The 24,392-nt window shown below is 38.4% G+C and overlaps 1 protein-coding gene across 1 annotated transcript; it reads left to right on the top strand.

Annotated features, from left to right (window-relative positions):
• Positions 1–12,329: 12,329 nt before the first annotated feature.
• LOC143606351 (uncharacterized) lies at positions 12,330–17,947 on the top strand. The gene is made up of 5 exons (XM_077082148.1): positions 12,330–12,502; positions 12,714–12,793; positions 13,476–14,933; positions 15,024–15,192; positions 17,328–17,947. Exons 1-5 carry the CDS (start codon positions 12,463–12,465, stop codon positions 17,945–17,947), a joined length of 2,367 nt encoding a protein of 788 aa, XP_076938263.1. The 5' UTR covers positions 12,330–12,462.
• The last annotated feature ends 6,445 nt before the right edge of the window (positions 17,948–24,392 follow it).

Raw genomic sequence — 24,392 nt, forward strand, 5'->3', positions numbered from 1 at the left:
CAAAAGCATAATAAGATTTAGTGAACATTGAGAGCAAACCATGATAATCTGATCCATGACTTCCATTACCACCAGCATAGGGTCCATGTCCACTAGCTATTGAGGCTGAATCATGTTCTTCCAAGAGTTGGACATTAAACCTCTGTTGGTTTTGTGAGTTGCTTGAACTACCAACAACAAAAGCCTTAGGTGTATCAACACCATGCTCATTTGGTTCCTCAATGATGGGAATCTGTTGTTGGTTTTTGGTTGACAAGTTCCCCATAGGTGCAATGAGAGCATTGGTTACTTGAAAACATGGCTTCTCTTCTTTGATCATTTCATTCTCAATCATTTCTATTTCTGCAGCCAGAAAGAAGCATACCACATCATCCACCTTCAACTAATTGAAATTGGGCTTTTGAAGAATGAATTTGTAGTCAGTGTACCATTCCTTAGGCATTGAGTTGAGCAGCTTAGTATTGAGGTCAAAATCAGTCATGACATAATCGGTTGTTCTTAGCTCATTCACAATAGCTAAGAATCTTTCAAGGATTGACTTCAATCCTTCTCCCTCCTTATACTTGAACATTTCCAACTGTTGCTTCAATCTTTTCTTCTTTATGTTCTTCAGCTCAGTATTCCCCTCATACATCTCAAGAATGGCATCATACATTGCCTTGGCAGTTTTATGATGTGCCACCTTGGTTAAAATATACCAAGACAGTCCTAGCTTAATCATAGCTAAGACCCTGTCATCTATCTTTCTCAATCTTTCACGCACAGCAACAGTTACATTTGCATTTGCACCTTCATAGTAATCCCGTGGACCATTCTTGATTGAATTCCACATACCCACATCATTATAGCATATAGCTGCTTCAAAGAGTACTTTCCACTTGGTAAAGTTTTCCTGTCCATACAATCTTGGAATCTTGTTAGTACACACTTCTTGTTCCTCATATCCAGACATTTTTGAAAGAATCAAAATCAGTTTCTTTGTAAAAACAAAGTTTCAAAAATAATAATCAGATATGAAAACAGGTTGTTCAGATCTGATGTGTCTGATATGATTAGAGAAAGATTTATAAATAAAGATTAAAGCTTTAATTGAAATAAGGAAGAGAAAACACCAATCGATTGTAGATCTGGAAGAAAAAATGAAGAATAGAGCTGCTGACGTCACTTTTCAATGGAACAGTTGTTTGCTTACGTCATCTTTCTTCAAATCTTCAATCAGCAACAGGAATCTTACTAAAATAGCAGCAACAAGCACTTATACCACTTGTCAGGTCCCCGATTTCAGCTGGATCTTACTCAAATCATGTCATAACTCACACAAATAAATGTGTCGACAAGGAAGTTAATGACGGGTTGCTATATTTAGAAAGATTACTGTTTATTAAAGGCGGAATCAATAATAAACAGGGTAGTTGCTATCAATAATCAATGGTAACTAACACAAACAAGATTCACTCAAAAGATTTCCATTCATACAAAGTTAATCATACAAAAGGATAATCGATTTAGGGTTTCTTGGTAGGAAATTTAAGTCCGTACAATTCTAAGAACGGCTGTCTCTCAATAAATGTTCTCACTCAGTATCGTATTCAGCCGTTGTCTTAGTCGTTCGTACGTGTCCTTATGTGTGCCCTAATTATTCCTTTTATAGGCCTGACACCCTTGGACAGCTGTCATTCCTTCTAGAAACCCTAAATGCAAAAACATATTCAAATTACATATTCAGAAATAATCCTAAGTGTAAAACAAGTCTTCCGGGTAGGCTTTGCATCAATTTTGTCTTTCCGAGTATGCTCTGCCATCCTTCCTAACTTGGTAACATGGAAGTGTGCTCGGGATCAGTTTCCGGGTAGACTTTACTTGAAGAGTATTTTACCAAGTAAAATTCTCACCAGGTAGACTTCAATCTTCTTGACTTTGCCAGACTTTGCCCGACAAACCATTACGAGCAACCTTGTTCTTCAATGGTCCCTTCAACCCTTTGCTAGTGAATAGCTTATTAGCAAAGTGTGCTTGGCAGCACTGTTCCTTCCTTGAGTTGAACCTTGCCCGATGATTCTTAAGATATTCCATCAAGACATCAAGCATACTTGGACCATACTTATTAATGAATACCTTGCCCGGTCTTCCAATCACTTGGCTTCATGAGCTTGGTTAGCCTAAAGCTTACTCGGGAGTGCACTTTACTTGGCTATGAAGAACATACTTGCTTGATAAAGTGATCCTTGCCCGGATAAGCATAAACTAGTGAACCATGCCCGGTAATACACTAATTTGCAAACCCTGCCTGGATATCCACTAAAGGACTTCTAGAAGATAAACCTGCCCGATAGACAAAATATCGTACTCGTCTAAGTAAAAGCTTGCTCGGAAGTCTAAGGTGTGCCCGGTTCCATACTTAGTCATCTGAGGAGGTTGAGAAGATTCCAATCTTCAATATGAACAGTTTTGGGTCAAATCTTGACTCAACAAGCAGGTTAGATAGTTGTCTATGTCTCTTCGGATACCTATATAACGCATGTAGTGGTTGTATGATAAGTTTCTTGATTAACTAGAAGTCACTCAGCGTAGCTGACTTTTAGTATGCACGTAGGTGAGCAGATTAACGGGTTAGCATGAGGATGGCACATGGCATGGATTGAACGGCTGGCATCTGAAGATGGAAGAAATTATGTTTTAAATATAATGTTTGTGTTATGGTATCAAAGAAAAGATTTAATGTTTTGTAACGAATGCTTTAAGATAACGTTTCCGCGAAAGTTTTAAGTAACCCTGATTGTAAGAACTGTGTTTATGAGTAAATTCGATGTTAAAGTAAGGCTACCGGGTACGGGGCTATACATTTCTCCGCCTCCAGCTCCATTTTAGCATCCGCCAATTGTCATTCAGCATTATCAGCAGCCAGGCGATTGTCTTTGGCTTCTTTCATAGCCTCTCCGGCTTGTTTTTCCGCCTAGGCTGCCTTGACCTCCAAATCCTCCCACGCGTCATTCATGGCTAGCCATTCTCAACATATTTTCTGACTTGTAGAGATGGAATTGGCCAAGGAGTGCGAATAAGAACTCAATACCTTTTGATGTGGACGCCCACGCTGACGTTCTCTCTCCGCAGGAGGAAGGCTCCTGATCAGAAACTCATGACAATCATTTTCTTCTGCAAAGTTCAAGTCTGGACGCACAGACCAACGCGGACGATGTATCATGGGATCTTTTTAGCATGTAGATGAAGAAGCCTTCGGACCATCAGCAAAGATGCGAGGTCCCTGCTGGCTTTTAAACCCAAGCAACGCACGGAGAGGTGAAGAAATAGAGGTCTCCTTGGGGTTAACCTCTTTCTCGCCCTCATGGAGAGGAGTATCAACAAGGACAATAGGGTCCCGAACACCCTTTGGTGGTGATGTTGGCGGAGAAGAAGGCAGAGTTGATCCCCTTAAGCCTGAAGAATCCTTTGAAGGATCTTTTTGGAGTTCTGCAAGGCAATATTTCTTTGTCATGAGCATTTAATAAAGACAGTTATTGAACTTAAAAGGTACTTAAGTTACCTAAAGAAACTCCTAGAGGTGAAAGTTGTTGAAGACGAGCTCCCAACTTCGTCCTTTTATGCTTCTTGGTAACAACAAGCTTGGTGGATTGCGCCTTGCGTTTCCCAGACACTTTGGGTGCATCCGCATCAACATCTCGATGTTCATCTTCGAGAGTGACATCATCGGATTGATGTTCATCGTCGATGTTGACATCGGCATCTTTTTTATCCGCCGTCTAGCTAGTAGACGGATTCTAAGTTCGCTTGCGGGTCAGACCTACAGTCGTACGCGCGGCATTTACAGAATTAGAAGCATCAACAGATAATCCTCCTTCACGGGATGATGACTCTTCACTAGATGAAAGAAGTACTATCACCTACTAGAAGGTATAGCATTAATAGGATGAGGTTTCAGAATCCCCTCTAGCAAACATCGTCTCGGAAACCACGGGTTCCAGGTGGAGAGTGGTAGAGAATACGAAATTGTTGCGGGTGCGCTCAAGAATGGGTGCGTCTTTTGGATCAATAGGACGGCGCACCATCAGACCTTCCTCGTGGTCTAAAAGTGTACTGAGGATGGAGCCTTCACCTTTATTAACAAAAATAGAACAGTCAGAACCCAAGCGAAACCCTAGAAAAGTAAAGGCAAACATACTCTTCTTGGGCTTTTCGTAATACGGCTCCAAATCAGGAAACGGCCATAGACGGCTCATCATTGCACTCACCAGTGCCCCCTCGTGTAACGTACGCATAGGGGTGGGTGTACTGGTTAACGTTGTGAACCACGGGATGTTCACCTGTGTGGTGGCATGGACCACCGGCAGTTCCGCATCCGACTTACGATAGGTCATCGTAAATGAATTAACATCTTCCCGGATCCAAAAGAATTTTGGTTTCCACTCGTGGAGGCTATGGTACCATTCGGTACCAATAACCCTCTTTATTGTGGTGGCCCAACTGTACCACCCGCCGCGATAGGTTATTTTATAAAAAGCTGCAAACATACTGACGGATGGATTCATATTGCGGGCTTGATAACAGAATTCGAAGTGACGAATTCTCAACATCCCAAAGGGATGGATCTGCGATAGGTGAACTCCATACGTCGTCAAGAATGATTCAACAAACTTCGTTACAGGGAACCTAAAGTTCCCTGGGGTGAAATGGTCCGCGTAGACGACCATTTTCATGGCCGGAGGATTTGTGGCAATAGAGCCGTCTGCTGGATATTCAGGCTCCCATACCGGTGCTAAGCCGTAAACATTAACAATATCCTCATAGTCCTTCTTCTTAAAGTTAAAAATGACTTCATGGAAAACAGGGGCACTCTTCTTATTTCCTGCCATCAGGAAAGGGTAAACTGTATACGAGTTCTCGGAAAGATTAAGTCTGAAGATTAAAGAATAACTTTAGGGATTTCAGATCTAAAGATAGAGAGAAAAAGAAGAATTAGAAGAAGATAAGAATGAATGAAAATCGGAAACGGCCTATTTATACACATCGCAGTTAATGCGATGGATGGGACGCCAGAAGAGAGAGAAAAATACAACCCAATCAAAGGGTGACACGTCAGGCGGGAAACACGAAAAAGCCAAACGGACTGTAGAAAGACGTCATATTCGTCTTATCAATTGTCCTGCAATATTTCTCTTTCTGCCACGTCATCATTTTTCTCCCACTTGCAAAGTTCAAAAATATCCTAAAATATCCCAAACTTACAATAATAAAAGATTCACAAGATGACAAAAAATTCTCTTTTCATTCATATTAAGATAATTACAAACTGTGAAAAGAAATTACAACCAAACTCCTATCTATGGATCTTGGGCAAATGCATCTTCCGGAGGTGCAGGCGGAGTGTCCTCCGTTCCCTCCCCCAGGTAGTCCTTTAACTGATCCACGCCGTCACTCACCGCCTCGAACTCAGGAAGTATGTCTTACAAAGGAAATGTCAAGTTGTCATATTCCTCAATACGCATGTCATATTCCTGAGAAACATCGAGTCCGTGCAGCTGATGTTCTTCAAACGCATGACCGGCTTAAGCGTACACCATTCCTTCGTTAAAGCCCACCACGCGGCCAGAATTAGAAGAAGCAGTGAGCAAAAATGCAAGACTATACGTCAATTCTGCCCCTTCTTTGATATGTTTAATGACCTACAAGGGAAAAAGAGATTCATCAACGATTTGTAGCATAAAAAATATTGTTAATAAGGGAAAAGGGGAGGAACATACCGCGTTAAGACCTTGGTCCAACAGCCATCGTCGCTCTCTCTCTCTCTGCTCGTTCCGCCCGTTCCTGAAGCTGATGAAACCCGTCAGCTATCTTTTGTTTGTCATTTAAGTGTTCCGCTGCACGGGCTTCTGCTTCATCACATTCTTGCAGAAGCGAGTCATAGGCGGCTTGCATATCGGTTTCCCTCTTCTCATATAGTTACACCCGCTCCTTTTCACTTTTGACTCTGCCTCAAGGTCTTGAATAAGAACACCTTGGCGGCTCACTTGGGCTTCTAAGGCTGAATTGGCATCACGTGCCTTAGCAAGATCCTCTTTCTTCCGAAGGGCGTCCTCGCGAGCATATTGGAGGATAACATTTTGCTTACTGCAAGAATCCCTCCATTGACGGGATGCAATAGCATGGTTATCTATCTCAGCCTTCAAGGCAATCTCGGCATCTGATAGTTTCCACTTGGCAGTGTTGGCCGCCAAGCATTGCTCACGAGCCTCCTTCTTCGCTTCCTCAGACGATCAAATCAATTCTCCCCATCGTTCTCCCATTGATCGCCATTCACGTTGAATTTCTTGCCCACAAGCCATTGTATTGGCTAAGGACGAAGAATAATCCATATAAAGATCAGGGCGAGAACTACCACGCTGATGGATCCGCCCCGCGGGTGGGACGCATTGATTGACAAATGTCGCACAAGTGTCCAGGTCGGGGAAGCGAGATCCCTTCACAATGTTCCAATTGGGGATAAACATTTGGTCATCTTCCCCGGATTAGACTCCCCATAATAATCGAAGTTTGAATTCTTGGGGACGCACCGGGGCAGAGGAGGAAACATGAGGCAAGGATTGGTGTGGTGCATCACGCGACACCACACCTTCAACGTCTGCTAGCGGAAGTTGAGAACATAAACTCCCTTCTTCATGCGTCACAAAGGGTGAAGGAGTTGTCAAAAATCTCGAAGGAGTTTGGTGGGGAGATTCTTGCGTTTTGGACGCCCCCTCGTCCGGAACTGGCTCCTTTCCTGTTGAACTAGGAGCATCCCCAGTCCCAAACAGATAGGCTAGCGGATCTTCAGTCTCTAGCGGATGAAGGGGAACCTCCTGATTTTCTTCAAGCGGACGAGTTGATGGCCAACCTTCTTTCTCCGGTGGGGGAGATGGTAGTTTTTCTTCTTCATGCGGCGACAACGGTGGTTTATCCGATAAGATACCCCACCGATAGTCCCAACTGGATCTATGAATAATAAAATCATGCTTATGTATTAATTGACGCATAAAATTTAGTTAAAAGGTGTTACTTCGACTTACCAGTCATCCCCTTCATACGTTCAGCAAGGCTGACCCTTTGCTTCTTCGGGCGGTGTGTCAGTCGCTTCTTCGTTGCTGGACCTTCCTCGGTATCTGCATGGCTAGCACCCGCGTCACTTGCCCGGAAAGATTGAAGATTTCTCTTCCGCTCCAACTCTGCCAACAGATGCGAGACAGATGAAATTTCAGAAGCATCATCAGAGTCTTCTTCTTCCTGGGATGACGATTCGTCACTCGAAAAAAGAATGACGATCACCCCATCAGAAGTAAGAACGTTGAGCGGATGAGGGTTAAAGATGTACGCACCTGTTTGGAAGATAGCTTCCGAAGCTATCGGTTCAGCACGCACCCTAGTAGGGAAAAGAAACCGACCCCATGTCCTTTCAAGGACAGGCGTTTCTTTCACGTCATGGATACGTTTTCCTGTCCAACACCTATTCTCATAAACGGCATTCAGCATAGGCCCTTCACCTGAAAAACGCATAACAAGAAGTCAGTCAGAAGTTTTATATGAAACAAAAGGGAGAAAGAGAACAAAACTTACGTTCATTTACGCCCATAAAGTCAGGCTTCAAATCTGGATATGGCCACAGGCGGCTCATTCCCGCCCATACTAGGGCCTCCTCTGGCAGGTCCCGCATCAGAGATGGTTCCGAAATCAAGACGCGGAACCATTCCTGGCCCTCGTGAGGAGCTGTGACAACCTCCGGGAGCGCCTCGTTGGCCGGACGGCGGACCATAGCATCTGGAACGACGTCCTTGGAAATCCAAAAAAACTGTTGCGCCAGTCTTCAGAACCCCCCTCGGGCACAGTGCTGATAACCCTTTCTGGTATCAGATTGCATTTAAACCACCCGCCTCGGTTGGTCATCCGATAGAATGCAGGGAATCGGTCGACTCGAGGCAACATTCCTTTTGTCTTACACACAAATTCGAAATGTCTGATTCGTATAAGTGCAAGAGGATGCAACTGGGATAGATGAATCCCATAAGCGCTTAATACTTTCATGAGAAACTTGGTTATCGGAAACCGAAGATTCCCATAAGTAAAGAAGTCGGCATATACCGCCATCTTACCGGCATGAGGCATGCTCGCAACAGACCCGACGTTAGGGAATTCCGTTCCCCATTACGGTGCAATGCAGTAAGTATGAAGTAATGCTTCATAGTCAGAGATATCCCAGTTAATCTCTACAGTATCGATGCTTGGTACCACGATCTTGTGTCGCTAGCCATCGATTCAATAGTAAATGGAAAACATCGAGCAATATTGAATAAGAAAATCGAAGAGATTGGAAGGAAAGGTTGAAATGTTAAAATCAGAGATGATAAAACTTCGAAAAGAAGATAACACCCACTATTTATACCCATCGCAATTAATGCGATGGGATGCGAAACAGTGGAGAGAGAAAGACGTCATCCACTCAAAAGAAGCCGCGTCACACGGGAATTTGAAAAAGAGAAAAAGGTGCAAAGTTGGGTACAGTGACAGCCGGCATAGATGTCCTGTCACCTGCTCACGCGCTTGCAAGTGTTCAACTTGTCCTTTTCATGTTTATCCACAACACCAACAGAAGATATTTCTACTAAATTCCAAAATTCAAAAACCCCCCAAATTATACCTTAAGTCCAATATTCCCCCCGCATAAAAACTTCACGCGGAAGAAACACTGGATTAGGGGGACTTATAGAGGTAGGGTACAAAGTGGCCCAAATACCCTTAAATATCACCCGCGGGTCAGGGGAAGCTCCCAATATATCACCTGCAGGACATATGGATTACCTCAATAACTTACCACACGCGGAAGCATCCAGGCACCCTAAAAGGTCATCCGCAGGATAACATATCCACCCGCTGAGATGACCGGATGGCAATGCCACAGGACATCTTAATTAACTAATTACCTTCTAGGAGAATAACCATGATTGTTACTTGAATAGTACGTGACCCATCAACCAATGAATAAAGGACAGCTGGCCAGGTTGTTATACCCATGCACATGGGACGTATAGCTCAACTTAACACATAAGAACACGTGTCCAGACAGTTACGAGAGATCTTCTAGAAAGGGAAAGCTGGACCAATCATATTCCCAAATCCTTCAGCTATAAATACTCTCTCAATCTGTATGAGGTATTCATTCACTATCCACTATCTACTTAAATTATTTAAGTACTTTCTCTCCATCAGAACTGTACTTATTCTCACGCTGGAGGGTGGTTACGGGAAGACCCCCCCTCTTATCCTTTCCATAACGAGCTCACGGTGCTTGTTTTGCAGGTTTCGGTCATTGGACTTATGGAGCTTGTGCTCATATCGTGTTAGTCGTTGATGTATCCTACTTTGTGGAGTCATTGGATCCAGGACCCGTTAAGGGGATTGGATTGGTGTTTCTTCACTAACCCACGTCTTATTCGCTAACGCTCGTAAAATGAACTTCTTTAGAGCAGAGTATTTTGTTACCCATTCTCAATCTTGGTCTTGGAAGTGTAGACTAGAGTTTTGAATGACAATGAATCAAACAAATTATCGGATCTTGTTAATTCGCTCTAACAAGTGACTATATTAGATAGAGACGATGAATGGATTTTAGAGGAGAACTCTAGAAAGTTCACAATAGCGTTGACGCAATGGGTGTTGATTAACGGCATGGGTCCAAACAATCATTTCATTATGGTATGGAATAGCTAGGTCCTGAAGAAAGTAAATGTGTTCATGTGGAAGACGAAGAAGGATAGGATCTCGACCCAGGTTGGTCTGTGGTACCTGAATATACAGATTGAATTATATGAGTGTGGTCTATGTGATGAGGAACAGGAAACTACTGATCATCATTTTACCTCATGCCAATTCACTAATCGTCTTTGGAGTTTCATAAGTTCGTGGTGCAATATACCTTCTATTTTCTCTTTTACAATTCAGGACCTCAGAATACGTAAAACTGCCCCGTTATGTAATAAAAAAAAGGCTTTACACAGATTGATAATGAAAGTGTGCTTTGTTTATTTGGTAAGAAAGAAACGAGACTATTTTTAAAGATAAAGCAACCGTGATTTGAAAGTTATAGAACACATTAAAACAATAGGTTTTCTTTGTATTAAAAATAGGTCGTCATTTAAAGTTTTGACATGGAAAAATTGGTATAGTTTTTGTTTGTAACTTTGTTGCTTGTTTGTTTTTGACTCTAGGGTTTTGTTAGATTCCGATGGAATGAAAGTTGTCGAGAAAAAGGAAGTTGCAAGCTATGTTATGAGGGGTTACAATTGTGAGTTGACTTGCTCAAACCACATCTACCGTGTACTATCTTAAATTCCATGATTTCCATCTACCATATTTCAGGTAACGATAAAAAACAAACGTATTATTATTATCATTATTATTATTATTATTATATCTGTATCTATATATATCTTTTATATAAAGCATGAGTGAGGTACCTCTTAATTTTTAAGAGGTATCAAACTTATTACTTTTAGTACAAACTACAATCCATAAATTTAAGACATTTTAGGGGCAATTTTGTCTTTTGACAATTTTGTCTATTAGCAAAAGTAAAATCATTCGATTCATTTTTAAGTTATTCAAAAATAACTACAATTTTGGTCCTTTAACTTTAGCCATATTTTGTTAATTTATATAATAGTTACATATATACCCTTATTTTAAACTAACTACCCCGACGACGTTTAAACGTTTATAACTTTTCAGACGCTAATATTTTTTTAAAAACATTATACCATAAAAACGAGTATTTTATTATCTTTAATTTGAGTATGATATTGCTATACTTTTTCTATTTTAAAAACTTAACGTGTTACCTGATTACCATTAAAGACCGGCAAACGAATCGGTTGAATTCGGGTCATGGGTCTACAAGGTTAAGGTTGTAATGAGTCGATACAAAAAGGTTAATTTGGTTTGGAACGGGACGGGTTTGGGTTGAAAGGGGTCAAGTCATAACGAATTTCGGGATTGAACAGTGTCAAACGAAACTGGTTGCGGGTCAAGACGAGTTCAATGCAGCGTTAAGTGCGCATTGACACATGATTGCACGTGTACAATCGTTGTGTGATGTGCATACTACTACCGGCTAAGATTCCACTGCCGAAATACGAACATACTATCTTCGGGTTACGCACATACTATTTTGAAGCCACGTACATACAGAAACGGTAACACTGGTTACGCATCCGATGACATGTTTGCATGCATACCGCGCCGCATCGTTAAAGTAAACAAATAAGTTTTTTTTAGTTTATTTAACTTTTTATAAGATGGTAACCGTATTATTAAAATAAAAAGGAGAACACGATGGTCTCACTTTTTGGTCGTGGGAAGTCTCATGCTAAAAAGCAAAACGGCACAACTTTTTCCTCTTCATAATTTATTAATATTATTATATTATTGATCTTCCAGTTCCGGCTCAGATTCTGTTCGTCTGTCAATTACTTATTACTTGTACACCTCTTTCTCTTTCTCTTTCTTTCAACTACTTTCTTTCTCAAATGAATGATGATCATAATTAATTAATGTTACAACCTTCAGTTTATGTTTGGGATCTGGATGCTGCTGATCATTGACTTACTTAACGGTAACACCGAGAAACTCTCGTTCTTCAGTTTGTTGACTTAGTATTATTATCATTATCATCGGTGTTGACTTACCCACCAACTGTGTTTGTATTTATTTGATGTATCGTATCATCGGTGAATTTCTGTTTTAATATCCATCCGACTTCCCAAGGCCTCAACGATTATTCTATCTAATGAAACCGGTTGTTCAAGCGTCGGGTGGGTCAACCTTCCTTCCTTGCACTATATTGAAGGAATTGAATTATAAAAAATTTGGATGTCATTTTCTAAAATTGGATAACTGACAACCTTGACTCTACCCCACAGGAATACCCCCGGCTCGATGCGGTTCATAAATACTAATCAGGAGAAATATTATTGATTATCCTAGAAGCTTAACCGATGCAGTCGGGAGAAAATGACTAGGTTAACTTACTGGTTGGTGTCTAGTGCAAGTAATTCTTTCTGATTTTGGTTTTATTATACTGAACTTAATCATATTCAATATGCATTTGTGATATGATTCTATATAAACTTTCACATGGTTAAAGTTGCTTAATCTCGTGTATATATATATATATATGCATGTAACAGAATGAGCCAGGCTGTGCTTTATTATAGCACACTTCATTAACCAGATTAATTTTTTTGTAAGAAAACTCAGTATTTAATGAACTTTTTATATGTATTTAATAAGTTTGTGACTTTACAGGCTGTAGAATGAACTTTTTACTCGCATCATACTTGTATTTGTGTGCAAAAATCAGTTATTAGTGGTTACACTACATGTATGGGAGGATTCTTCCACCTAGTAGATTTAAAGTAAGGAAAGATGGCCAGAAAATTTGGGACACAAAAGAGAAATGTTGGTGGTAAGCAATAAATAAATTATTAATAACAAGCACAATCTCTATCATTATCACCATCAATATTACTGTTGCTGTTCTGGATCACTAATAGAAAGAGTATATGTAGTTGCTGTAATCAATTGTCTATTTTAATGCATATTTCTCATCTGTATTTGGTAAATGATGAAAATAATATTATTATCAAAATGAACTTAACTGATTCCGATCTCTGCAGGTTTTGAGGCTCCACGCAACAGTTTAGAGCTTCCTTCCGGAGCATACCCAAGCTATTACACCCCACAAGGAGATCAACTGGTAAGATCATTGTACACATTCATATAAAAACTTAAATTTTTGTTACGTTTTTTTTTTAATCTGGTCTGCCAAATATGAGTTACAAGCCTAAAGACTTGACTTTTTGTATCATTTGATATTTTTCAGTTTAGTGAAATTAGGTCAATCTCAAGCAGCCGGTAGAACTGAACGTTTTGTTAACTGTTTGGCAGGATGTTCGTTTATGTTCATTTATTTAATAAACGAATGAACATGAACACACGTATTGTTCATTCGTTTATGTTTGCTCGTTTACGTTCAATTTATGTTTGTTGGATATATCATTCAAATTTTTTAGACCCATTACAATTTAGTTTAGTTTTAGTAACTTTTACGTCCAACACATTATTGTTCACTTTTACTTTTCATTGGTTTTAGCTCAGTTATATATCTTCATTTATGTCCATTTGTTTACGTTCATGAACAGTTTGTTTATACCATTCACGAACAAACACAAACAAGTTCATTTTCTTAACGAACAAACACGAACAAGAAAATACCATTCGTTTAATTGTTCGTGTTGGATCATTTGTTTGTTCAGTTCGTTTACAGGCCTAATCGTTCAGTTTTTCTAAGATTGGTATGAACCTTGGTTTTTTTGTTTTTTTTGGTAATGTATTTACGCTTTTATTTATAATAACTAGTAAAATGCGTCCTCTTTCAGTACAAATGTCAAGAAACCTATGACTGGTGTGAACAGGGCTGTAATTATCCAACTGAGGCTCCAATGAAGAAACTAATAAGTGACGAGATGTCAAAACGGTCCAAAAGCAACGGGCCAAGCATCGTGGCCCGTTTAATGGGTGTAGATACAATGCCACTAGATACGAACCCCGTATTAAACGACTCATCAAAAGATAAACTAACCCGAAGCACCTCTGTGGGTTCCAAACTTTCCCCTTCAAAATCTTTTAGACACACAAGTTTGGATTCCTTACATCTCTCTGAAGACAGTGATCTTGATGAAATTACCAAAAAGCCCATGCCACGTCAGCATCCTCAAGAGGAAGAGTTACAAAAGTTCAAGAAAGAATTTGAAGCATGGCAATCAGCAAGGTTTAAAGAATGTTCAAAAATAGTTGAACATAACACGATATCTGACCAGTGGATCGCGCAAGAGAATCTAAACAGAGAAAAAATGAATCTTTATGCATATTCGTCAACCAAAATCAAACTTGAAGATCTTAAAAGATCCCACTCAGTAAACGAAAACCGTCCTTTTTTGGTTAATCATGATGCCACCTCTGCATACCCTGAACCATCAAAGATAGTGATCCTTCGGCCCGGTTTTGACAATAATAGCACACCTGAAGAACCGTTTGCCAGCTCATCTGGTGCATCTGAAGACCGAACCAACATTGAAGATTTTCTTGAAGAAGTTAAACAACGTCTTAAAAACGAGTTACATGGGAAAACCTTCAAAACCGGGTTAGTTAGAGGAGGCGGAATCGAAACACCGTTTAGCGAAAGACCATCCGATCCGAAACAAATAGCGCAACGTATAGCTAAACAGGTCAGAGAAAGTGTGACAAAAGACCTGGGATCAAACCTGCTTCGGTCCGAGTCAACAAGATCTTACCGAGGCGAGTTTCAGTGCAGTGGGACAAATTCACCTGAGTTCATCAGCCGAGATACGAGACGTTTATTATCAAAAAGATTAAGAAATGTTTTAAAAAAAGAAGAATCGCCTAACAATGATATTAACTTAAAACACGAAAACGATATTCAGAGCAAATCATTTAGATGTGGAAATGATGATATTATTATTCAAAAAGACTTGTCGCCCGTTAATCTTGTTAGATCTTTGTCGGCTCCTGTATCGGGAACATCATTTGGAAAGCTGCTTCTAGAAGACCGACACGTGGCAACTGGTGCTCATATTAGGAGGAAGCATGAAGGAATTGAAAAGTTAACAATAAAAGTGAAAAAACAAAGGAAAGATAAGTTTAATTTGAAAGAAAAAGTTTCAAGTTTGAAGTACAATTTAACTCTCAGAGCAAGATTGTTTGGTAGAAAGATACATTCGGCTTCTGAGTTTCGTGATAACGATTTTCATGATCGTAGTTTTGTGAAAGATATCATGAACAGATCGACGCTTATGATGAATATTGCAGACAGACCTGTAAGTTTCAAGTTTTAAATGTCATTAAATAATTTTAAGATTTAGTTTCATCTGTTTACTAACTGTAAATCCTAAAACCTTAATCCCTAGGAGAATGGAACTGAGGTTCCACCTAGTCCAGCATCAATATGCAGTAGCATCCATGATGACTACTATAGGGCTGCATATTGTGCTAGTCCTACAACAACGCCAGGTGGACCGACATCAGATGACAGCGATCTGCCTCAAGCGTTTAGAGACATAAGCTCTAATCTACATGGTAAGAAAATTAAAAATTGTTTATTACTACGTTTAGTATGTAACACATGAAATATGTCTAAAATCTCAATCCTTTCATCGATGTTTTGAGTCAACAACTCACGTCATCTTATCCTTTTATAATCATGAAAACCTGTAACCGAAAAACTAATGGCCCCACCAATACCATGCTAACCTGTGGCGCTATGTTAAATACAGCTTGCATTGGTAAATAGCCTAGGGGAGCGCATGGGTCAGTTTTGTGCTCAAATTGAATCAAAAACTGAAAATTCGGTTTTTGAGTTTTTCAAAACTGTTAAAAAAAACTTTGGCCCAAAATAATAATATGGGCCTAGTTCTTTTGTAATTAATAATTCATTGATTATTATAAACCCAGGCTGAAATTTTGGGTAACACCATCCATTTTTATAAATTAATCTAAGTTACCTTAAATTCAAAATAAAAAATGAAAATCCTTGAATTCAGTTTGGTTCTGTTTTTATCACGCGCAAAACTGAATCCAAATCAAAAGTTATGTTTTCACGAAAACATAAAACCATCTGGTTTTTTCTTGGGTTTGGTTATTCGGTTAGGGATTGGTTTTTTTGGTTTCATGCAGAATTAGTGAAAGCTAGCTTCATACCTGAGACCCTTGAAGGTTCACATCCCATCTGTAATGGGTCAAATTGATTTTGTCCTTTTGGTTGAAATGGGTCAGGTTGGGTTGTTTTGACCCAAAAATAGTTAATTAGAGGTGGCAATGGGAGTGGGTTGGGTTGGATTTGGGTGATGGGTCAGGATGGATATGGGGTAAGGATGGATTTTTATAATAGAGATAGGATGGATATGGGTTAAGATGGATTTTTCATTTCGGTCGGTTTCGATATCTGCTCGGTTTCAATGATTTCGATTTCTTGGTTTTTTCGGTTTCAGTGTTGTTTTGTTTTAGTCAGTTTTTTCGGTTTCATTTCGTTTTTTTGTTTCGTTTCGATTCATTTGTTTTATTTTGGTCGGCTACTTTTCAGTTTTTTTGTTTCGTTTTAGTAAGCTTTTTGATTGCACTTCGTTTTTTTTTTGTTTCGTTTTGGTCAGTTTTTCGGTTTCATATCGATTTTTCTGTATCGTTTTGGTCGTTTTTCAGTTTCGTTTCAGTTTTTTTGTTTCGTTTGGTCGGTTCGGTTTTTTTGATTCGTTTTGGTCAGGTTTTTAAATTGCATTTAGTTTTTTTATGTTTCCTTTTGGTCAGTTTTTCAGTTTCAATTCGGTTTTTTTGTTTCGTTTCGGTCGTTTTTCTATTTCTGTTCTGTTTCGTTTCGGTTTTTTTGTTTCGCTTTGGTCGGTTCATTGTTTTTGTTTTGTTTTGGTTAGGTTTAGGTTGCATTTAGCTTTTTTTTTGTTTCGTTTTGGTCGTTTTCTGTTTCGGTTCAGTTTCGTTTTGGTTCTTTTGTTTGGTTTCGGTCGATTCGGTGTTTTTGTTTCGTTTTGGTTGGTTCGGTGTTTTTGTTTTGTTTTGGTTCGCTTTTCAGTTGCATTTCGTTTTTTTTGTTCGTTTTGGTCAACGTTTCGGTTTCATATCGGTTTTTTTGTTTCGTTTTGGTCGTTTTTCTATTTCGATTCAGTTTTGTTTCAGTTTGGTCGATTCGGTGTTTTTGTTTAGTTTTGGTTAGCTTTTCGATTGCATTTCGCTTTGTTTGTTTCGTTTTGGTCAGTTTTTCGATTTCATTCCTGTTTTTTTTTTGTTTCGTTTTGGCCGTTTTTCTATTTCGGTTCAGTTTCGTTTTTGTTTCGATTTAGTCGGTTCGGGGTTTTTGTTTCGATTTGATCGTTTTTTGGGTTTTGGATGAGTTTTGTTTCGCACGTGATAGGTTGGGTATTTTGAATTAGATAAATTTTGGATAACTTGGGTATTTTGTTTTGACCCATTTTAACCTATAAATGAAACTCACTTGTATATTTCCAACCCATCCTGACCCATTTAACTTTTAAAGTTTATCCATCTTGTCCCAAAACAATCCATTTGGGTTGGGTTTGCCACCCATAGTTTATATCCTTTTTAGCTAATATTTCTTTCTTTTGTTTTTTTTACTCTAATACACAATTATTAGAAATTAGCTTTTACAAAAATGTGAGAACTAATTATGTTTTTTGATCAAACAGAGCTAAGAAAGCAACTGCATCAACTTGAAACCGGGCGATCCGATGAGACAGTAATCGAAGAACAACCACCCTATGAGTCTGAGATGGCAGATCTTGAAGATGAAGACGAATCATACATACGCGAGTTACTAATTGCTTCCGGTTTATACGATAACTCATTTGAAAAACGTTTGTCTAGATGGGACACGTATGCAAAACCAATAAGCAACCGCATCTTTGACCAAGTCGAGGAGTCATATAAAAACAATATAAGTAACGAACCGAACCCGAAATCAATCGATCACAAGGTATTACTCGATTTGGTAAACGAGGTTCTTTCAACACTACTAGCTCCACCTATGCACGTATCCAAGTTTAGTAAAAAGGCTAAACTGGCACGTGGCAACAAGTTATTGGACCAAGTGTGGGGGATGATACGTGCGTATTTGCACCCGCTTGTAGATAAGTCGTTTTACTTCTTTGATACAATGGTGGCTAGAGACTTAGAGTCAATGGCATGGTCAGAAATGGTGTTTGAGGATATTGGCGCGCTAGCAAAAGAAATGGAGGGTCAGATAATGAGAGATCTTGTGGAGGAAATGGTGAATGATATGCGAGACAATGTTAAAACTGTAAATTAATGATAATCATATACGAGTGTGAATGGAGTGAGTGAAAATAGATGAGGTTTGAGTTTTTGTGATGTTTAGGAAGGAAGAGGTGGATTATGATAATCTGGGTGTTTTGTTTTGTTTCGTTTCCTTGCCTAATTATTCGTTCATGGAGGGTTTGCTTTTAAATTAACCGTAATATTTTCACACGCATTGCATTGGATCAATGCATGAACAACGAAATGGTACTTGGGAGTTGGGATGGTCAATTAGAATGAGCGGCCTATTGTACACCGAAATCCTACATCACAAAATTCTACAAGAATCATATAAAAAACTATCTAAAAACACATCTAGTAGTTGCAACATCATCTTTATCTTTACTCTTTTTTTAGCCATTTATGTATCTACTATATTTATCTCAATAAATATACATATATATATATATACATATATATATATATATATATATATATACTTATATTATAATATTTAAGCACTAGCTTTTGAACCCGGAATTTGTTAAATGATAAGATAAATAAGGTTCATTATTTGAATGAAATGAAATTTATGTTATTGTATTTATAAAAAAATAAATAAGGTCCAATAATAATTTTAGGCTCGGTCTGCTCTTTTCCATCTTTTTTCAATGAATTTTGGTCTTTAATATAAAAAAAAAACCAACATAGAATGAAAGAAATATATAGTGCTGCCCATCGGCTCCAAATGTAAACATATGTGTAAAATCTTAAAAATTACTCTATTAAAGACCAAAATTTATCTGCAAATGTGCTTTGTGGTGATTGTGAGACTATTAACCCTAAGTTAGAATCATTGAAAGATTATAATGACCGTTTAGTGAAATAAATTTCTTCTCTCAAGAATACTTATAGACAATCCTTAGAATCTCAAATGAGATCTAGGAAGAAAATTAAAGCATTGTCTATTAGTAATCATGACCTTAAAGTTGAATTGTGAGTCAAAATGACAATTAACGATCAGAAATTTCAAGAAATCTTGAAACATCGTTCTAAGATAACAGAACTTGAGAATGAAGTTCTTGAGTTGAAGAATAAATTGGGCAAATTTAGAAATTCATGCTCTCGTCACATTACTGGCAATATCAACCTCTTAACAAATGTCAAAAATATACAAGGACGATATGTGGCGTTTGCTGGTAATTAGGGTGGAATGATCACTAAGGAAGGTGATATGTCAAATGGGTGGATCACGTTTGAAAAGGTTAATTATTGTGATAAAGTTGATCAAAACTTGTTGAGCGTGTCACAAATCTGTGATAAGAAATACACTACCATATTTAATGATAAGGAGTGCATAATACTGAAACCGGGATACGTCTAAAGTATCGACTTCTATAGAAACGTGTTTTGTTTTTAAGGAAACAGAAAAAGACACGATTCTATGGCACAGAAGAATGGGTCATATTCATGTTAGAAAAATGAATTATTTAAAAATGGGTGTTTGCTCTTGTGAATAAGTCACAAAAGAATGACCTGGTTAAACATTTTAAGTTATCTGACCACTGTGTTGCTTGTAAAAAGGGCAAACAGAAGAAGTCACACCCTTCGAAGTTATTTAATACCATTGATACTCCACTAGAATGACTTTATATGGATTTTTTGGTCCCGTGAATCATGCGAGTATTGCTGGTGATTGGTATTTTTTAGTCGTTACTGATGACTATTCAAGATATTCATGGGTCTTATTTATGAGTTCAAAAGATCAAACACTCATTCTGGTTCAAAACTTAATCACTAAGATCGAATCACCATACAATCTGAAAGTGATGCGTATTCAATGTGATAATGGTACGAAGTTTAAGAATAATGTATTGGATTTCTTTTGTATTCAAAAAGAAATTCATCGAGAATACAGTGCTCCTTATGTACCACAATAGAATGGGGTGGCTAAAAGGAAAAACAGAACATTGATTGAAGTAGCAAGAACAATGCTTGCAGATTCTAAGCTTCCTGTTCAATTCTGGAACGAGGCCGTGAATACTACTTCCTACATGCTCAATCGTGTTTTGACTGTAAAGAAGCTTCTAGTAAATGAACAGAACATATAGGTAGCAACTATCTCGAAATGGATAAATAAGCTCCCCCATATTTTCATGAGTATGGGCGAAAGGCCTGCTTTCACCTACGACTTTCTCATCAGAGAAAGAGGTAGAGTGGCCTGTGATTCAGGATTGATCATTGCCCAAGGAACGCTCTGCCGAATGAAAGAGTCACAAGGTGTAAGCCCCAACGACAAAAGAACCTAGGCGCGGAGCATTTTTGGGGGCTAGCCTCCTTCCTTCTTACTTGACTTTATTAACTTCTAAAAAAAGGTAAGCCTAATTTAAGTACTTGGAACCATTTAGGTGTCCTTGTACTATGTTGAAGAAAGATGCGGGAAAATTTGAAGAAAAAGCCATGGAAGGTTATTTCTTAGGTTACGCATCACCTAAGAAATGAGTATTTAACTTTAACACGGGATGTGTAGAGGAGTGGTACCATGTTGGTTGTCAAAGGTATACCAAACCTTCCCAAGGTAAAGGACCTGATTGGATGTTCGACTACGAGAGTTTATTTAATTCATTCACTAAAATAATTGATCAACCAGATGAAGACTTGGTGCATGCATCTTAAAGATCAATAATTACCACCAAGATCTTCTGTTTCTAATTATGAAGATGCTTGTCACACCCCGACTAGGTCAATGCGGAAGCGTAATACGAGAATATAACAGATAACCCTGGTATCAACCACATTGTTTATAAAGAATTTCAACAAACTAATTTATATCATATTACATTGGTAGGTACTAAATTTTCAAATTAGATGAAAATCACATAACCAGTTCTTGTATATGCTTATTCATTAATATATACTAGCGTCTATATACAGCGATTCACTTCACTTCTAACACCGAGCATATAAGCAAATCATTCTAACTTCAGCTTACTTGAAAAGCATGTTAAAACGGGTCAACTACGTCTAATTGGTGAGTTTCAAGTTTCACGAGTACCAACAAAATAAGTATACGAGTTCGTAAAGTTCCCAGTAAGTAAGTATGTACTTATGTATGCGTATGATGTTTTTATGCTAAGACACAAGTGAAACCGAAACGAGCTAAAACACATGGCCACCCCTGCCCATGCACTCCCGTTGGCATTTAACAACCACTTTTCCCCAAAGTACGTACTAGGTCTAACACCATATAGTAGAATATAACAAGTTTAAATGACAATGTGCAACTGGGTTAACATGTTCTGGCATACCCCTCCGGCCATGAAAGTTGGGTTTGTCAACCCGATAGTACTATCCACACGTCACCGGCGCGAAGTTAATCACTTGTGTTTGTGGGGACTTTCAAGTGTTAGTGCTTTGCTAATTCACATCATCACAAGTTTTAATGTATATACGTATATGTAAACACACTTTTCACCCCAAAATTTCGTAAAACAGTTTAGAAAGTGGGGTCGTGAAACTCACCTTAATGTAGATCAAGCTGGTAATACGTATCAATAACTAGAGTGTCTCGATTATAGCTTGAATCCTATAACCGGTATAGTACCGTTAATACTAGTAAAATGTTTAAAATAAATCAGGCTGGATAACTAGTCCGGGTATAGCTGTTAGGCCCAGAACATGACCATAGTCTTAGATTGTGACGTTGTATACTATGAAACATCTCCAAAACATCCTAATTTTTTCGGCTGTTAAAACTCGGTATAAACGCAAATGCACAAACCATACTTAAACATCTCCAAATCATCCTAATTTTTTCCAGTGATCTTACCATATAATTTATGGGTTCCAAACCAAATTTAATAATTTTTCATGAAGCTTAACTAGTTTTCCCAAAAAAAAAACACACCAATAAACGGTAATAAAGTCGCAAAATATTTTCCGTTTATCAAAACGTTACCAAACTTGAACAGGGACTCATTTACATGATCCCTAATGTCCCCGAAAATTTTCATAGGCTAAAAACAAGCACGTCACAATCAAAGCATAAACAGCCCCTAAACGAGTTAACTGGTAATACCTTGTCGGTTTTCGGTAGTTTTCGATGGTTTTAACGACTCTCCGGGTCTTGGGTCGCAAATTCAGTGTATCTACATATCATATAACACAAAATGAAGCATAAAACATCCATAGACCAGCCTTGTTAAATAGGGTTTCGGTTTGGGTTTCAAACCGAACTTTTGGACCGTAAAAACGACATATTCATGTTCTAATCCGTGTCTTTGGTCAAAAATCTATATGCTTCTGATTTGTAAACATTTTTAACATCAAAACATGATTTTAGTTTTTTTAATGGTTTTTGGATGATTAAACATGTTTAAAACTAATCAAGACTTAATTTTCCATGGTTAAACTTTGTTAATCAAGTAAAAATCTCATGAGTTTTGATTGTTACCTTGGAGGATTTGGCTGGAAGACGAAGAAGATCAGCAGAAATCGAACTTGGTTGTTTTGTGTGACAAAAATATCTCAATTCTTTAATATATACAAAAAACTAGAAAGGGGGATCCATCCCCTAACTTGCGGCCGACCCAAAAAGGGGGCCCTTTGGGCCGCCTTTTGGCCCATTAATGCCTCGGTATTCGTGCCACGCGTAAATATTGGTCCAAAATTTAATTTGGGTTCGGTGTTTTCCAAGAAAACTAGTTCGAGTGCGAAAAACAGCGCGAAAACGAGTGTTTTTCAAATAATCCAAAATATTTGTAAAATAAGATAAACGTGCTGACTCATTGTAAAAATCCAAAATATTTTCATGGATTGCTTAGACATGTTATATAAATGTTTTATAAATCTTTTCCGGCTTGACGGATGTTACAATGCTCGTTTTGATGCTAACGATTGTGTTTAAACTCATAGCATATCAATAAACGAAACCTTTTTCGTTTAAATGGTTTTAAACGTATAGTGGCCTAAATATCAATATGTTAGCCTATATAGTAAATATATAACTCATATATGATCCCTCAGTATATATATATATATATGGGTCATAATCAGTATCGGTCGGTTACTCGTTTAATAACTACGAATTAACCGATTTATCGTTTACTCGCTACATAGTGAATATGGTATAGTTTGTTTTGTAACTAATGTCACATTCTCCCCCCCCCCCCCGTTAAGAAATTTCATCCCCGAAATTTGATGTGTCATCGGTTTTCTTTTTAGGGAACATGTGTGGGTATTTCTTTCAGAATTCGTCCTTTCGTTCCCAAGTAAATTCGGGTCTTTGTTTTGAATTCCACCGAACTTTTACCAATAAGATTTTATTGTGTCGTAACTGTTTAGTTTTCCCATCCACGACTACTAGCGGATCCTCTACAAAGTTTAGCTTTTCATTTATCTGAACATCTTCCAGTGGTACTATTGCCGTTTCATTAGTCAAACACTTTTTCAGATTCGATACATGAAATACATCGTGAATAGTGCTCAGTTCTAAGGGTAGTATTAGTCGTTAGGCTACGGGACTAATTTTAGCAACAATCTCGAAACGTCCAATATATCTCGGGGCTAATTTACAGGTCTTTCCAAACCTTATAACACCTTTCCAGGGGGACACTTTCAGGAACACTTTGTCGCCAATTTCAAAACATAACGGTTTTCTACGAATATCGGCATAACTCTTTTGTCGGTCACAGGCGGCTTTTAGTTTTTGTTTAATCTTATGAATCTTTTCGGTTTTTTTTGAATCAATTCGGATCTTGAATTCTGAGTACCACCCACTTCTGTCCAACAAAGTGGCGATCTACATTTTCGCCCGTATAATGCTTCATAAGGTGCTGCTTGTATACTACTGTGGTAACTGTTATTGTAAGAGAATTCAATGAGCGGGAGGTTTTGATCCAGTTCCCTTTGGAATCCAGTACACAAGCACGAAGTAGATCTTCTAAGGTTTGTATTGTTCGTTCGGATTGACCATCTGTTTGTGGGTGGTAAGCGGTACTCAAGTCCTTTCGAGTTCCCAAAGCTTCTTGAAATACTTGCCAGAAATGTGAAGTAAAGTGACCGTCACGGTGAAATAATCGAATGTGGTATTCCATGCCGGGATACAATTTCGTCATTGTAAATTTGGGCGAGTTACTCAGTAGTGTAGTTGTTACGGATTGGAATGAAGTGTGCAGATTTGGTTAATCGGTCTACAATTATACAAATGGCATTGTACCCTCGGGAGGTTTTGGGAAGGTGCGTTACAAAGTTCATAGTAATTTGTTCCCATTTCCAATGTGGGATTTCGGGTTGTTGTAACATTCCCGAAGGATTTTGGTATTCAGCCTTAACTCTTGCAAAAGTTGCACATTTACTCACATACAATGCTATATAATTTTTCACGCCAAGCCACCAGTAGAATTCTTTGACATCCTTGTACATCTTATCAGTACCTGGATGAATAGAATATTTGGATTTGTGTGCTTCATCAAGAATCAGTTCACGAAGTTTATGGA

The sequence above is a fragment of the Bidens hawaiensis genome, unplaced genomic scaffold (assembly GCF_021521415.1).
Source record: "Bidens hawaiensis isolate Kalapana, Puna unplaced genomic scaffold, B.hawaiensis_p1.1 tig00074441_1, whole genome shotgun sequence".
NCBI classification, from domain to species: domain Eukaryota; kingdom Viridiplantae; phylum Streptophyta; class Magnoliopsida; order Asterales; family Asteraceae; genus Bidens; species Bidens hawaiensis.